Source organism: Falco punctatus, assembly GCF_963210335.1.
Source record: "Falco punctatus genome assembly, chromosome: 2".
NCBI classification, from domain to species: Eukaryota; Metazoa; Chordata; class Aves; order Falconiformes; family Falconidae; genus Falco; species Falco punctatus.
In genome coordinates, this window is record NC_137581.1 from 19,718,229 (window position 1) to 19,734,068 (window position 15,840).

At 35.0% G+C, this 15,840-nt stretch overlaps 1 protein-coding gene across 16 annotated transcripts in view; it reads right to left on the minus strand.

The window, feature by feature from the left end:
• The window catches only part of PSPC1 (paraspeckle component 1), a 74,216-nt gene that overhangs the window by 44,624 nt on the left and 13,752 nt on the right, over positions 1-15,840 (minus strand). For all 16 annotated transcript variants that reach the window (XR_013926333.1, XR_013926334.1, XR_013926335.1 and 13 more), the window contains exons 5-6: positions 11,447-11,531; positions 10,407-10,515 (exon numbers count right to left, since the gene is read on the minus strand). Coding sequence is in view for 3 of the 16 variants with exons in the window: in XM_080377219.1 (XP_080233345.1) it covers positions 10,407-10,515; positions 11,447-11,531 (194 nt within the window). In the remaining 13 variants the exon portion in view is untranslated. The remainder of the gene's footprint in view (positions 1-10,406; positions 10,516-11,446; positions 11,532-15,840) is intronic.

Genomic DNA, 15,840 nt, shown 5'->3' on the forward strand with positions numbered 1-15,840 from the left:
CAATTAACTTGGTTCTGCAACCTTAAATCCATAGAACTAATAAATGAAAACACTTCTCCCAGTTCTATTAGCTTAATATCTTGAATGAGTAATAAAATTTAAAAATTTTATACAGTTCAACAGCTGAACAGAATGAATTTTTTTTTTAATTTGTAGTCAATTTAAGGCACTAAACTGTTTACTTACCTGTAAAACTACTTTCGAAAAGCAATATCCACCACACCACCGAATTCACAACTGAAACATGTAATTACATTATATTCACATCTTCAGAGGCTTTATCAGAGAAATTTATGGTGCAGCTTAGAATTATTCTGGTTTTCTTTTAGCTAAAGAAATGGCATGAGAGTAGGTAAGTATCAAAACAGACATCCATGGGAGCAGGGAGGATACCATACTTTCACAGAACAAGCTGCAAAGAATTTAAGATGCACTCCACAAGTCACGCCAGTGGGCGTGGTGTTGAAAGGCTATTTAACTGGTAACGAGGTCCGAGCTAACTGTACCATCATGCAGAAATACATAAAAATATTTAACTGAAAACTGAGTGTCATAAAACAATGCTGTATTTTAGATTTCCCAAGTGTTAAGTTTTCCTTGCACGAGAAACAAATCTAGGCAAATACTGTAACAGCAAACATTTGACTGATTCAAAACAACCTTTCGCAACTGCAAGACTCAAGGATGAGATGAAGTAAAAGCCATCTAGGTTTCCTTAGAAGAAAAATTAACCAGCCAAGAATATCCTTTATCAAGAAGTGTTTATGTAAAAATCTAACAACTTCTTAATTGGAATATCAAATATAACATTGCAAAATCAACTTTAAACACTTTAAAAACAACACTAGTTATAGCCACAGTGTACTAAATATGACACTTTGCCAGACTTTTGTATTAACAGTTTTTCTCACCAAGCAGATATAATACATGATGACTAAATTTTAACACAAAAAAAGAGACTAGTTGTAGCTGCTATCACATAACTGATCTGAGTTACCAAGTAATTAGAATATGCAAGTATTTGTCAAAAGGAAGCTGAAAGCCAAAGTTTTTCATTGCTACAAAAAGGTCCTATAAGAGAAACTTCTAACAAACATATATAGCTTTCTATAAGTTATGACTGCTGCTTACAATCAGAATAGTTCGATGTTTTAAGACTTCCCCAACAAAGCTCTGGCCAAAGTTCCCACATACAGCACATAAACAAATAAAACATGAACAAAGAAGCATCAATGGACTTTCTGGCATGAAACCACGCTCCACAGTTTTCCAGCTCTCCATAGTTTTCCAGCTAGTACTTTTATACAACCTGGAGGCCGTTTACTGTAAAACAGGAGCAAGACGAGGTAGACTTGAATGAAGACAGACACTTATTTGAATAATTAAGAGTTCTGAGAAAAACAATATACATTGGACCAGGCAATTCTAGCATTTCAATCAAAAGTTTGAGAAACTAGTCATCTCAACAAATCCAAACTGGTTAAGAAAACCTGCCTTTTAGTTGATCCCCTGACCCAAATTCATACACAGTAATTCTTAAGCTACAGTGGCTGCTTTCATCAAAAGATATCCAATTCATTTATTATAGACCCAAAACTCAGAATCATGTTAGGGACACCATGGGCATCACAACAGGGACAAACAAGAAGAGCTGGTCATTACCTAAAGAACATACAAGTTCCCCTACAGAGAAACAAATATTTAGTTATTCAGAAAAGGCAGAGGAGAACAAACACATACTCCATAAGTAAATAAAATTTTAAGACTTCCAAAAACCAGCATTACATACAGAAGAAAAACAAAGCCTGAAGAACCTAGTTTTGACATTACATTGTCTTTTTCTGATCTTTTGTATTAATATGTTCAGAAGAGACACCAGCTAAACTGCCACAAGTGTATCAACAAAACTGCATTCAGCAACACCAGTAAAAGCAATGTGCTTCATGTTACATACAAAATAAAACTAATACAAATACTTCTTCATCCTACACCATTAGCCACTGTAGGAAACCATAATGGGGACACACACCTTAGCAGAGCCTGTTGTGACAGGACACGGGGTAATGGTGTTAAACTAAAAGAGCAGATTTAGACTAGATATAAATAAAGAAATTTTTTACAACAAGGATGGTGAACTACTAGAACAGGTTGCCCAGAGAGCTGGCAGATGCCCCATCCCTGGAAACATTCAGGGTCAGGTTGGATGTGGATCTTTGCAACCTGATCTAGTTGGAGATGTCCCAGTTCATTGCAGGGGGGGTGGACTAGATGACCTTTAAAGGTCCCTTCCAATCCAAAACACTATGATTCTGTGATGGTGTTTGGGAAAACCACCTTTAAATGGCTGTCCTGGTTTCAGCTGGGATATAGTTAATTTTCTTAGTAGCTGGTGCAGTGATGTGTTTTGGATTTGGTGTGTGAACAAAGCTGACAGTGCACTGACATTTTTGGTTGTACCTAGGTAATATTTATTCCAAATCAAGGACTTTTCAGTTTCTCGGGCCCTGCCAGCTAGAGGGCTGGAGGGGCACAAGGAATTGGGAGGGAAAACAACCAGGACAGCTAGCTTGTACTGGCCAATGGGATATTTCATACCATAGAATGCCAAGTATATACAAGCTGGGGGAAGAAGGAAGGGGGCAGGGGGGAATTCAGCATTATGTCATTTGTCTTTCCAAGTAACCACGATGCATGATGGAGCCCTGCTTTCCTGGAGATGGCTGAACATCTGCCTGCTGGTGGAAAGCAGTAAATTAATTCCTTACTTTGCTTTGCTTGCGTGCATAGTTTTTGCTTTACCTATTAAACTGGTTTTATCTCAACCACAAGTTTTCTCACTCTTAACTCTTCCGATCCTCTCCCCCATCCTGCTGTGGGGGGAGCGTGCAAGTGGCTCTGTGGTGCTTGGTTGCCAGCCAGCGTTAAACCACGACAATGGTAAACCTTAAATATATTTAATTGACTCCTTAAATGTTGGATTAACCAAGATACTAAGCTCCCCACCTGAACAGTTACAAAACAGCTCTACAGAAAGTCACATCTTTTTTCCAAAAAACACTACCTACTAAAAATGATAATTCAACTAACAGTAACACTGAATCTCTGGGAAATTAAAGTGAAACCTAAAGAAAGACTTGATTGAAGACATAAATATCTGACTTAAATTCCATAGTCCTCATGGAAGATTTAATAATCCAAAATAAGCACTAGCTCTGGTAAGGAGATAAACCTACTTCATGCCTACACTACAGAAAGGAGGCTTGTGAAATATTAATGAGAAAACCCCTGAACATTTTAATTAACAAACAGCATTTAGGCTGGTATCAAAAGACAGGCAATCTCACTAAGACAAGTTAATTTCTATGTCTCAGTTTACTGCATTACCACATTAAAATTTTCCACTCCAGGAGAGCTACTGAATCCAAACGTTACAGCCTAAGCAAAAGGTGAGAGGCTTACTGCTCACACTAAGGAAAAAACTACTCAGAAGGCATTGCCCTCTTGAGAAACCAGGTCTATAAATAAGTTTTCCTCACACTAAGCAACAGATCCATTAACAGGTCTCCTGACGACAAAAACCACTATTTCTACAGAAATTACACTTACTGCTTCTTGGGTGTTTTACTATTTAAAGACAGATCGTTTGAATAAAGACAAACTTTTCTTAGCAGAAGAACTTATTTTGGCTGCAAGTCTCAATGCCACCAAGTAAGATCTCAGGATTTAGACAGGTGGATGAGTCCAAAATAGGTATCAAGTAGACAACTGAAACTGAAAGTTAGTTTCTTCTTAGTCTGGGTAAATATGTGTATAAACTCCAAGTCAAACTTAACTCCAGTAGCTGAGGAAGAAAAAATGAAAATTATTAAGGCACACATTAATTTTAGCTTCTTCAAAATATGTAGGGCATTTATCAAACACATTAACAAAGGATTTTTCTGAATTATTTATAAAACCCTTAATCTTACTTGACAGAAGATGAAAAACTGAAGGACTCAGTACTTGAGGAACTTCAGTTAGGTAAGTGGATTTATTTTTTTCTGTAACTTGTGAGCTGTATTTTCAGAAATCATATTAAAAATATGGAACAGACTTACTAAATCTGCTTTTTAATAATTTTTTCCATTTTTATCTGTAAAACCCATGAAACAGGAGAAGCTAAGTATGCAAACAGAGTATCCTATAAACAAGTACACCAGATGCATTTGAAGACTTTCCATTAATAACTGTACAAAAATGGCACCTGCTAAATCTGAGGCCTCATGAAACACTAAGACTGACAAAGACTGGTGTCATTTAGGCACTGCATACGAAGCGTCTGAAAAGTGTTTTTAGTTTCTTGATCCATCGGTTTTACTAAAAAAAAATGAAGTTATAAACAGATAATCTAAAGAACACACATAAAAAAATTCCTTGTCCATTACTGTAGAAGAGAACAAACCTGGGAGTGCTTATATGCAGTACCGCAACACCTAAATTCATACTGGAGACGTGATCGCACGTTAAGGGACAAAAATTACTTATGAATGGTCACGTGCTCTGTTTACAAGCTCACATGAAGTAAATATGTTCTAAAGCACTTTGTGCAAACACGAGAAGATGATGGCAGAATAAAAGGGTTTACTCTCCTAAATCTCTGTAACATAACACAAGAAAAATGCATCACATTACCCTAAATATTCGCAGTTCACACACACTAAAATAAGAAATTACTGAAATAAAATGTAACATTGTAATGATTCTTCGCTCCATTACTGAAAAATTACCTTAAGTAGCATCCTTGATACACATAAAAACATAATCTAGAAAGTAAATTATGAACCATCCTAAAATGGCCATGAAATACTTATAACCAAAAAATATCTTATTTCACAAATAGCTTCAGTTTATGTATACAAACACATAACATGCTACAAAAAAGATGGCTGAAGTGCTGCATTGATTTTTATGCAATGTCTTTTCATATTAAGAGCAGATACAACAATAGTTTTTATATCTGTCAATGTAATTAAAGGCTGAAAATAATACAATGTGAATATTTTACGGCCTGTTACAGAATTATCCTTCTTGCCTAGAGCACTGAATTTGGTATCTAAAAAACTGAGGAACATAAGAAATGCAAGATTTAAGTATCCATCTACTGATATGTATCACTGCAATCCTGCAAAACTAAAAAAAAAAATAGTGCTAGTGCCAAAACTAAGACCACCCACAAAAATACAAATAGCATGTTCATAAATAGCTTGCTCAAAGGCCTAACTTATGTTGCTTTATACACAGGAAGAACAAACTTGATCACTAAAGTAAAACCACTGCCAAGAAAGCAGGAATGTTTTGTCAGGTTGTGGGTTTTTTTCAGTTCTACATTTAATGCTCTGCCTTTCTCCAAGCTAGTTTTACCTTAAAAGGCTTTTAAGGTGTCAAACATGAACTACTTCTTCCACAAGAATGTATGCTGGATTGCAATAAGGAGGTAATTCCTCTTTCCCAACCAAGCTGTACAAAAGAGCTTTTATAAAGCAGCTTAGATTTATAGAAGTTTGTTAAGAAACAAGAGACTATATTCATAAAACCTCACAAAACTTCACCACCATCAGCTTCAAGTACACTAGGCTGTCAAGAGAAAATAACCAAATTTAGTAGTAGTAGCAATAGTAGAAAACAAATCAAATTTGAAAAGATCCTTGGAAATTTTTATTCATGTATTATTGGAAATCTGCCTTTGCTTGGTTTAGTTTTGAATAAGGTAGGAAAAAATTCTGCGTTGAGTGAAAATTAAAACTTTTACATAACTGGGGCTTTTGAGCATGATGGAATCAGAATATGGGGGGGGGGGGGAAGGGGAAGCAGCTCTATTCAGTTAAGAGCCAAGAAGTACAAAAAAGTATTCCCAAATTACAGAAGTTCAAGCAAATCTGACAGACTTGTTTCAAAAACGTACTACTTATCTTGAAAGTGAACGTAGAAGTAAGCGATAAAGATATACCTCATTAGGCTCTAAATAATAAAGAAATGGGAAGCTACATTTATGAACTGCTCTCCAAAGGACCAAACTCTTAAAACAAAGACTAAGCATGAGGTTGGGGTTTTTTCAATCAAGTTTCTGGCATTCCTGAAGCTATGAACTTTGCCTCAACAGCAGAAGTTGTAGTGGACTTGGATGAAAAGCTGTAAGACAGATGAGAGCAAAGGAGTAGTAAAAAAGCACATCCCAAACCAGCAGCAATCTCCATTGCTTTAGCAGCTGCCGCTTTATGTTGATACTTAAACAACACACTTGAGCAGCAATGCTTCTGTGTAAGAAAATTTAAAAGGAAAGCAAAACAACATCTCAAAGTAATTTTTGAAGAAGACTAGACATAAAAAAAAGTAACTATTTCGTATACAAATTTTTACATGAAAGGACAGCTAGCATTCAGAAGTTGAAGCTGAACTCAAAAGAAACAGTTCCTTACTGTTCTGTTTTCAAGTTGCACTTGAAAAAGGAAGAATTTCTTTGGAGGGAAGCAGGCAAGGACATTCAAAAATACCATCTCCCTCTTTAAACCATCAGTAAGAGCAGCTGTAAACCAGTATCACAGCTATTATTTCATTAAGTACAATACCTACCTGACACTATTTTGCAGTGTTACTGCAGAATTAAATCTGTGCACCATAAAACTAAGACTACAACTCCTACATATTTTGGTCTCTTCTGTAGACTCATGAAAACTATTTTAATATACTAAATCCAAATCACTCTCTTTTCACTCTTCAAAGTTGGTGACATGAATAGAAGCAGCTCCCAAAACTGAAATTTAGTAAAAAGGCTCTGAGATTTAACAATGTAAATATATGTAAGCCATTTACATTTGGATAGTAACCATTGCACAGTTTGAATAATTAATAAGCTACTAGCACTCAGAAGCACTTTATTTTTTAAAAAATATTTGTGCTGCTGAAAAATTGCTTTCAATCACCATCAGCAAGTTCCTCTTCCAGCAAGAAATATGTATGCAAAATAAAAATTATTAGAGGAAAACAAGCTTCCTGATTAAGCTATTGTGAAATTAGGTGCATACATATTGAGCTGTAACAGCAGATTTCAACTAAGTAACTTATACAAAGCAAGGGAAAAATCCTAACCAATACTGAAGTGTTTATCAATAAGTTATCTACTAAAGAACACACAACTAGATTAATATGTTGTTTAGGCACCACTAGGCTGCCCATTAGATCAATAATAAACACAATCAAAATTTTAATGTACATCACCATGAACAAGAATGCTTCAGGAAGAGAAATCTGCGCAGAAAATATTTTTACCATCTGTAACTAAACCGAGTTAACTGGTAACTGCATTAAACTTAAGACATTTTTCAAAAGTAGTTACACTGAAAAATCAAAAGGTTAACAAGTTAGGGAAAAGATACAGAAAGAAACTTTGAACAGGAAAGCCTAATACTGCAGCCTTACATGAGAGCTTCCAATTCTGGTTGTCGTTGCACTTACCATTTATGTCCTTCGTTTAGATTGAACAGTAAAAAGGGATAGGATATAAGTGAAGAAAGCTTACTTTTCAAAGCTTTTAAGAAACAAAAACAAGGATTAGAAACAATTATTATTTTTCTTCTAAATACATTGTTGGCAGAAGACTTTAATATGTTGTAAGGATTATGCCAAAAGAGTTTATCAAGACCTGATAGGGTAAAAACTATCCACCAGTATCATAAAATGCAATTTTCATCAAGAGGCAACTTTTAAACTTTTACAATGGAAAATAACTTTTTTCAGTGTGTGTACAATGATAATCTGAGACTGTAAGTAATTACCAGATGAAGTCTGTTCACAGTAAACAAGTATTAGTAAGAATAAACTTAAAATAATTTAGTCGTATAAGAAACTCTACTTAATTGACAAAAGACTTGGTGTATCATTTTGCAATCTCCAGAAATGCTTTAAAATTCTTCTCTGCCGAAAAAAGCAAAGGCTTTTTCAATTCCCATTCACACTATACAACTTAAGTACAGTTATCTACAGACATGCTATAATGGATGCCTGTAAAACGAGAGGCCATGCTTGGAGTTACAGAGCTGCCTTACTAGAAACAATTGCTAAAGAAAGTAAATATATCACTGGCATTTTTGTTTCAATTCTTCCTCTTTCACAGTTCAAAGGACATTAGAAATAAAACATGTCAACACATGACCAGAATACTAGTCTGAAGACTGGAGAAAAAGATTTTAAATTATATATACCACTTCAACTAACATTAAAAAACCAACACCTGTACTATATATTCTTTTACATAGCTTCTAGTAGGCTTGTCACTGCACAACTACATCTATATATTCTTGCAGTGTATTATTAGTTCCAGATAAACACACAATTCCAGTAATGCAACTCAGTGGGAAAGCTACAAACTTCCAAATTATTCTTCCACACCTTTACCTTTCTGCCAAAAAAGATTAATCACATACACATCACAAAAATTATGCATAGTGATTGAAGTGCTTTCCATTTGAACCATTCCTCTTCCCTTACACTACATTTTTCCCATGTCCAGCACACAAACTTCAACAGTTTCTATTCACACAGAGTTCGGAATTTAAAGATGCAGATAAACGCGAGGATGGCCAAACTGTGACAAGCAATTCAAGCACAAAGACTAAGTAACATTATCTCAAGACAGATGCAAGAAGAACACCAGTAGAGGTTGCTGGGGCCAACATTATCTGGTTTTCCCCAGCACCCCACGCTGCAGAATAAAGGCCATGACTTCTGCACAGCAATGGAATTCGAGGGAGCTACAGCCATCCCAAGCCTGTGGGTTGGCTCCCCAGCTTCCCCTTCCCGCAGCACTCTGCAGCTTTCAGATCCGCCACAGGATTTCAACAGGTAGCTTATAGGTTCAGAAAGTCAGGCTACCCCAAAAGATGCTATGTGAAGATACTAAGGTGAGGTGAAATTTCGTATCTGGCACTACAGAAGTCACAAACATTAAGTGCTATTTCTAAATTACATCAGACTACTGTTATATGCTATTTCACAAAATATGTTTAATAGTATATGGGAACACACTAAAGGACATTGTGAGTTTTGAATTCTTGACCTTCATCACCGCAAAGAAAAGACATGCTGAAAGCATGAAAGTGCAAACATATGGAAATAAATGATTGACTTTTTTCTGCTCCAAGTGTCTCAAAGCACAATCAGCAAAATTAACTGACAGCTGTTAGTAAGATCAAAGGAAAAATTTCCCTTCCTCCCCATCTTTACTATAAACTCTAGGGGGCAGAGGGTGAGGAAAAAAGTGTTCCACAGAGACCAAGAAATCTTTTGTTTTCTAACTTCTCTTAGGATGTTTCAGAACATACATAATATATTCTTCCCAACTCTACAAAAAATGTTATGGTATAAAACGTAAAATAGGTATTTCTTCCACAAAACACAAAATTAGAATGTAGCTGAGAAACCAGCAGTTTATTTTTGATTTAGGTATCAAGTTGTACCTGTAAAGGGGAGAAAAATTCCCTCCTGCAGACTACAGTTGTTTTAATAATGTAAAAGAGTACTATGCGGATCACTTATTTGATGCTTCCTCACTAAGAACAGTAAAAGGTACCCTCACATGAAACTAAAGCATTCATAATACAGGCTGCATTCATTTAACTGCTTTGGTTAGTAGAAACAAAAAATCATACCCTTGACCAAAATAGATTATCATGAAAAATTAGAAGCTGACTCCTCTGAGACCACCATTTTGATAGTCCTGCAGGATGAGTCTTCAGAGGCAGAACATGCCTAAATTACTAATATAAATAACATAGAAATTATAGCAGAGGACAATTTTATTTCCCACTTTTAATCTTTTGGTCTCCTTTTAGCAAAGATTTTGAGGTTCTCCTCATCTAGTTTTACACTAGGGTCCAAGAGGAAGAGTGATTTTATGCTCCATATGAAGTTAACCCTGCCCATTTTGTTTCTGAAGTATATAGTCTTAACAAGTTAAACATAAAAGTGAGCAAGCAAATCAAACAAGCTTAACAGCCTGGTTTAAAATTTAAGCCTTCACACTAGGGCACCTGCTCACGGAAAGATCATTTATTCCCATGACCTCCCACTCAGAAAAATTTAATTATTTTATTGGGAAAATTTATTTCCCAAATAAAAGAGGCAAAATATCTTAACACCTTCACTTAACTGAAGTGTTATATCATCAGCTTGTAGGAAAAACAACATTGATGCCATCATACAAAGAAAGAAACAACTACACTACTAAATTTGTACCACTCACAAGAACATTGAAATACTAAATGAAAAACAGTAAACAAGAAGGCGGCAGCTCAACAGCTAGTATAGTATATAAGAGTATCACAATTAAAAAGATTTCACAATTTGGACCTTTATCATAGAATTTTACTTACATTATCCATGAAATTTGGCTTAAAACCTCCCTCCTGCTGTCGTCGTAATTCCTCCTGTTCCCTTTGGCGTAACATCTCTTCTTCACGACGTCGATGTTCTTCTTCATGTCTAGAATTTTTTCAAAAACTGTATCAACTTAGACTCCTGACCTGTTCAGTCTTGTACTCAGTCTCAGGAGATAAGATCAAGCATATAAACAAAGCCAGTCATTACTTATTATTTTATGTAGCATAACACACTAATCTACGTGATGGGTTTGAATATTATTGAAGGATTTATTATTGTTAATTAGAATACAGGTAATTACAATACCTGCACATTCTATACTTGTTCTTCTGGCTACATATTGGTAAGCAGGTTACAATACTCCAGGTTTTAACAAGTCCCTGTGGATTAAAACATTTCAATACTACCAAAAAGACACATTTTTAACTCTGAGAGGAGTTAATATTTTGTTCTTTTTTCTCATCTACATTTCTCATTATATTTAATGTGAAAAGCATAACCTCAATCAACATGATGCTACTATGCTCATTATCGTAAATTTTAGCAGGCATGAAAACAAATATTTGTATGAATCAGATCCTAAAGGAAAAATTGTCTACAGCATAACAGAATATCAAGCGAAAATATCCCCAAAATCTCATGTCAGACTATAAATTTGCAATGCTACTATTTCATATGCAGTTCATCTGCCTGTAAGTCTTAGAAGCATGTCCAAATCTATTACAGCTATGCTTCAGTTACAAGGTTGAAATAAATAATATGAAACAAAAAAAAATTTAAGACATTTCAAAACTATAAATTTAACAGTACTAGTAAAGCTGAAATGATTTTTTTTCAAAACCAAGAAATATTTTAAAGCATTCTTTTATATTAGCGTAAGTGATCATTTCTGTTCAAGAAACATGTTATGCTTTTTAAAAGTAACTTCTTAGCAGCAGAAACATTTGCTATCAAAAGCATGCCCTACAAGCTAGAGTATTTACACAGGCCTACAGCAGATGCACACCACGCCTTTGCACAGTAGAAGAAATACCTCAATTGTATCTGCTTGCGTTTTTGAAGTTCTTGATTTCTAAGTTCTTCCAAACGCCTCAATTCTTCTTGACGTCGCATGAGATCTAACAAGATTAAAAATGTAAAAGTTAAAAGCTGCCAATCAACAATGTGGCAACACAAAAAAATTGCTATTACTGTCAGATTACAGTTCTAACATTCAATTTTTAAAGAAATTTCTCAATGCATTTAACTAGTTTCTTCCCATAAAGCTAAGTCTAGTATATAAAAAAAACCACTGGATCCACGGCTCACAAACACAGAAAGATACAGGACTAGAAAAGACTCCAAAGCAGGCTATGGAAACAGAAATCTGAAGTCCTCCAACAAAAGGAGGAAAAAACCTCTCAATCTCTTAAATCACATCCTGGTTCTACATCTAGGGCAACGCATTAATATTCTCACAACAGTGCATATTGCTAAAAGTATTGTGTACTAGCAAGAAAACCAGTACAATATATATAGGCTTATACCATCCACCACCTATTGCAGGCCACTACACAGCACACATCAGAAAAAAGTGATATGAACTTCAGGTGCATGTAATCTGAGCCTCCATAAAGATTTATCATATGACTCTGCCTATAGCAACTTACAAACAACTAATCTTTCAACACTACCAGAGAGGAACAGCCATGTATCCTCTTAAAAGCACTTAAAATGCTCGTAAAAAGCAAGGCACAACTAACACTAGTTTTGCTGTACTAGTTTCTGACCAGTAACATTATTGATTTCTCCCTGGAAATTTATGCTTTCTTCAATTAATATTAATTCTACCTTTTGTTAGAAAGCAGTTGTTTGCCTTTTCTATCTTCATAGGACATTGGCTACATGACATTATTTATAGACACCATGAGCAACATTCCACTATACCACCTACTATACGCCTTTTAAGCTTTAGTTCAACTACTCCACACGTTTCTCTATGCATTTCTTCACTAAACTAATTAAAGCATCTTTTTAGCCATGCAAATCACTTCCCTCAAACTTGCATGAGCATGCATTATTATAACTTAACCTTTTACTTTAATATCCAAAACCGACCACAATGACCAGTACTTTTCACCAAAATATCATGGAGGGCTTTTTCTAACTAAGAAGATTATCAGATTTTTATTCTCACAGCATCCTTACTGATATTAGAAGTCCTTTCTCAAGCACATTTTGCAGGCTTGCTTTTCCAATCTCTTCTGCAAAATTAACACATTTCACATTTCAATAGAATATGATTGTATTAAAGATTCACTCAAATAACAAAGCCTGAAGGCTGCTTCTTTCCAACCCAACTGTGGTTGCTACAGAAGGCTTGGCCACTATTATCCTGATACATGGAGAGTGCCACAAGCACTTTTTTTTTTAATAACCTTTAGATTATTTCAGAGTAAAATGGACTTTTTTTCTTTTCAAAATCAACCTTTACGTTGTTTCATGGTATTACTGAGATCAAGAACTGACCCATTATTTGCTCAATATTGTCCACAGTGGGAAAAGAAGCTTCCTTTTCAGTTCTTTGTTCCTTCATATTTATGTAGCATTCCCTTTTTCTTGTGTTAATACACTGCACAGAGGATTTCCTGCTTTCTCTCTACCACTAATTGCTACAAATTTATCATATACTCCCCTTTATTTTTAAGGTGTAGTATCCTACTTTTTCCCAGTGTCCTCTTAATTTTTTCCCACAGCATAGTTCTGATTATTGCCTTTCCCAAAGTTTATAGTATTTAAAGTTCAACATATCAACTTATAATCCAGTACCATTTGACAACGGTAGAATCTTGGCACAAAGCCTTACAAGCCAGATGAAAATATGGATCTATAGCTTCAGGCTGTGGACAGAGCCATTTATATTAAAAGATATGCAATGCTGCTAATTCTGGACTGACATGTTGGACACAGGCCCTTTCTCTTGAATAGAAAAAACCCACACTAAAGCAGCTGTGGAAAAAAAACCCAAAGAGCATTATTATTAGCTTCTGCACCTTCTCATGCTTAAAAAAGGACAAGGTCTTCATTTTATGCTTAATCTTCTGCAGAGCAGAGGACAGAAGGTGAAAGCGTATTCTCACCTCTGAAGTTAATCCTACAAGCAGACAAGCAGTGATACAAAATCCGAAAAGATTTTTAAGTTGGTTCAGCTGCTGATTTTTCAGGTTCTAAAAGTTGAAAGCAAATGCCCAACTTCCATATAACTGATAAAGGATGAAGCTTCTGATTAAATTCAGTCACGTTTTCCAGTATTTTCATAAACTATTTAACACCATTATGAGACAATATTTACAAAAGTCTGAAGCACATTACCAATATGTAGATCAGAAACATCATGACAATTTACTTACACATGGAAACATGTTACTCTGCTTTACAAATTACTTCTGACTCAATCATGTATTCTGCTTTACAAATTACTTCTGACTCAATCTGTCAAAACATGACACTTAGAAGTGAAAAATTACACGTCATAAGAATAAAGTCTACCTTCAGTATTAATATCACACCACAAAAACCTGCGTACTTAAGCCAACACGTTCCAGTTCAAGTCCTACTAGCTCTCATGAAGCAATTTCTACAAAACCTTCACCTGCAGGATTGCATTCCGTATTTCAGAATAACTACTTCTGTACTTCAAACATGTCGTTTGTGCATTAGGCATACAGAAGTATTAATTCTAGGTTCTGACACCTCAAAAGTTGCATCTTTCTTAAACACCCTACAATCCAATCTCATTAATATAATATTCTTGACATTGTATGAACCCAGAGACACCATTCAGTCCAGTAAGATATAGAAGCAACTAATATCCGAAAATAAAAATAAGAGGAAAAAAAAAAGCTTATTTTCATACATACTAAAGCTAAAGAGTTGACAAGATTGAAATAGGAAGAATCTCTACTAACCCCTAGGAGCCTGGCAAATTAAATACCTTCAGGTGAATAAGCAGAAATCTAATTATCTAAACAAAATTCCAAGTTATTTGGTACTGAAGTAGTCCGTTAACTGAACAGGAAAGGAAAAAACCCTCCTCCCACAGTAACGAAAAGCTTGTTTCCTCACTGGAATATTAGCACCAAAACCATTCATGTTTCTAGTGGGTCTTTAACAGGAGTAATTCTCTTCCATATAGAGGTGGAGTTTTTAATAGATATTAATAAAAGAGGCTACTTTTCCCCTCACATTCTTCTTGAAAGAAACCCTCATACCCACAAAACATAAACTGTTCTCCCATGTTTTACCATCAAGACCTTTTCTATCTTAATGAACAGCCACTGTCATCTTGTCTCAGTTTAAAACATGATTAAGGCATGATAATTTAAGAAAAAGTAATGCCTAACCTTGCTGCCAAGTACAGGCAACAGGTGGATAAATTCTAAAAAAATTCCAGAGTCTAAGTTCCAGAGCAGGTTCATTAGTATTGTGAAATGTTAACAATTAGTTAAGTCAATGGCAATTTATCTAACCTGTATTTTCAGCACTGAACCATCTTTACCAGTGTCAGTCACACATATACACCACATTAAAAATGTCTAACTGAAAAGGGGAGCTTGTCCTATGTATTATAGGCATTGTTGTTATATCACATTAACATTCACATTCCTCACCTATAAGATATACCTATGCTTACACACAAACCAAATGCCTTAAAACTTTTTGCTTGAAAATTACACCAAGAAATAACTTGACATTTGTCATTTCAGGTGCTGCAATAAATAACTGGCATTTCAAAACAGGTTTTGATTTTATTATGCTCTGTATTTTACTTCTGTATTTAAGATCTTATGTAAACAGTATGGTTTCACACTAAAAGCAAACATGTCTATTTAGAAAAAACAGGCTAAGTAAACTTTTTCCTAATGACAACTTTCAGTTGCAGTAGATTTAAGGATACTATACTAAAAAAAAATAAATATCCTCCTTTTAATCTCTTTTCCAGTCATGAAATGTTTTAAAACATATTTTAAAAGACTATGTGTTTACCGTTAATATATCCAAGCATTCAGGTGCTCTAATTCCACCAACCTACTGAATACTTTAATTCCAGTCATACAGAGATTTTCAACGTCATACAAGTCAGCAGAAACAAGATAAACCAGCCTCACACAGGTAAGTGGTACTATCAACAAAAATGCCTTCTTAAGAGTAAGCATTAAGTAAAGCCAAATAATTGCAGCAGACAGCTTGCATGAGTTACCTGGGTTTCAGTTTTGAAATGCATCAGTAATTTCAAGAAGTTCAAATCCCTTTAAAAAGACATGGCACTCTTATTCAGTCTATCAAGCTAGTTATTGTACTGTCTTATGATCTAACACACTCATGGATAAGAATTTTTTTAGGTAGCCATGATCTCCCTTAAATTAAGATTTTTAAAAAAACAAAGAA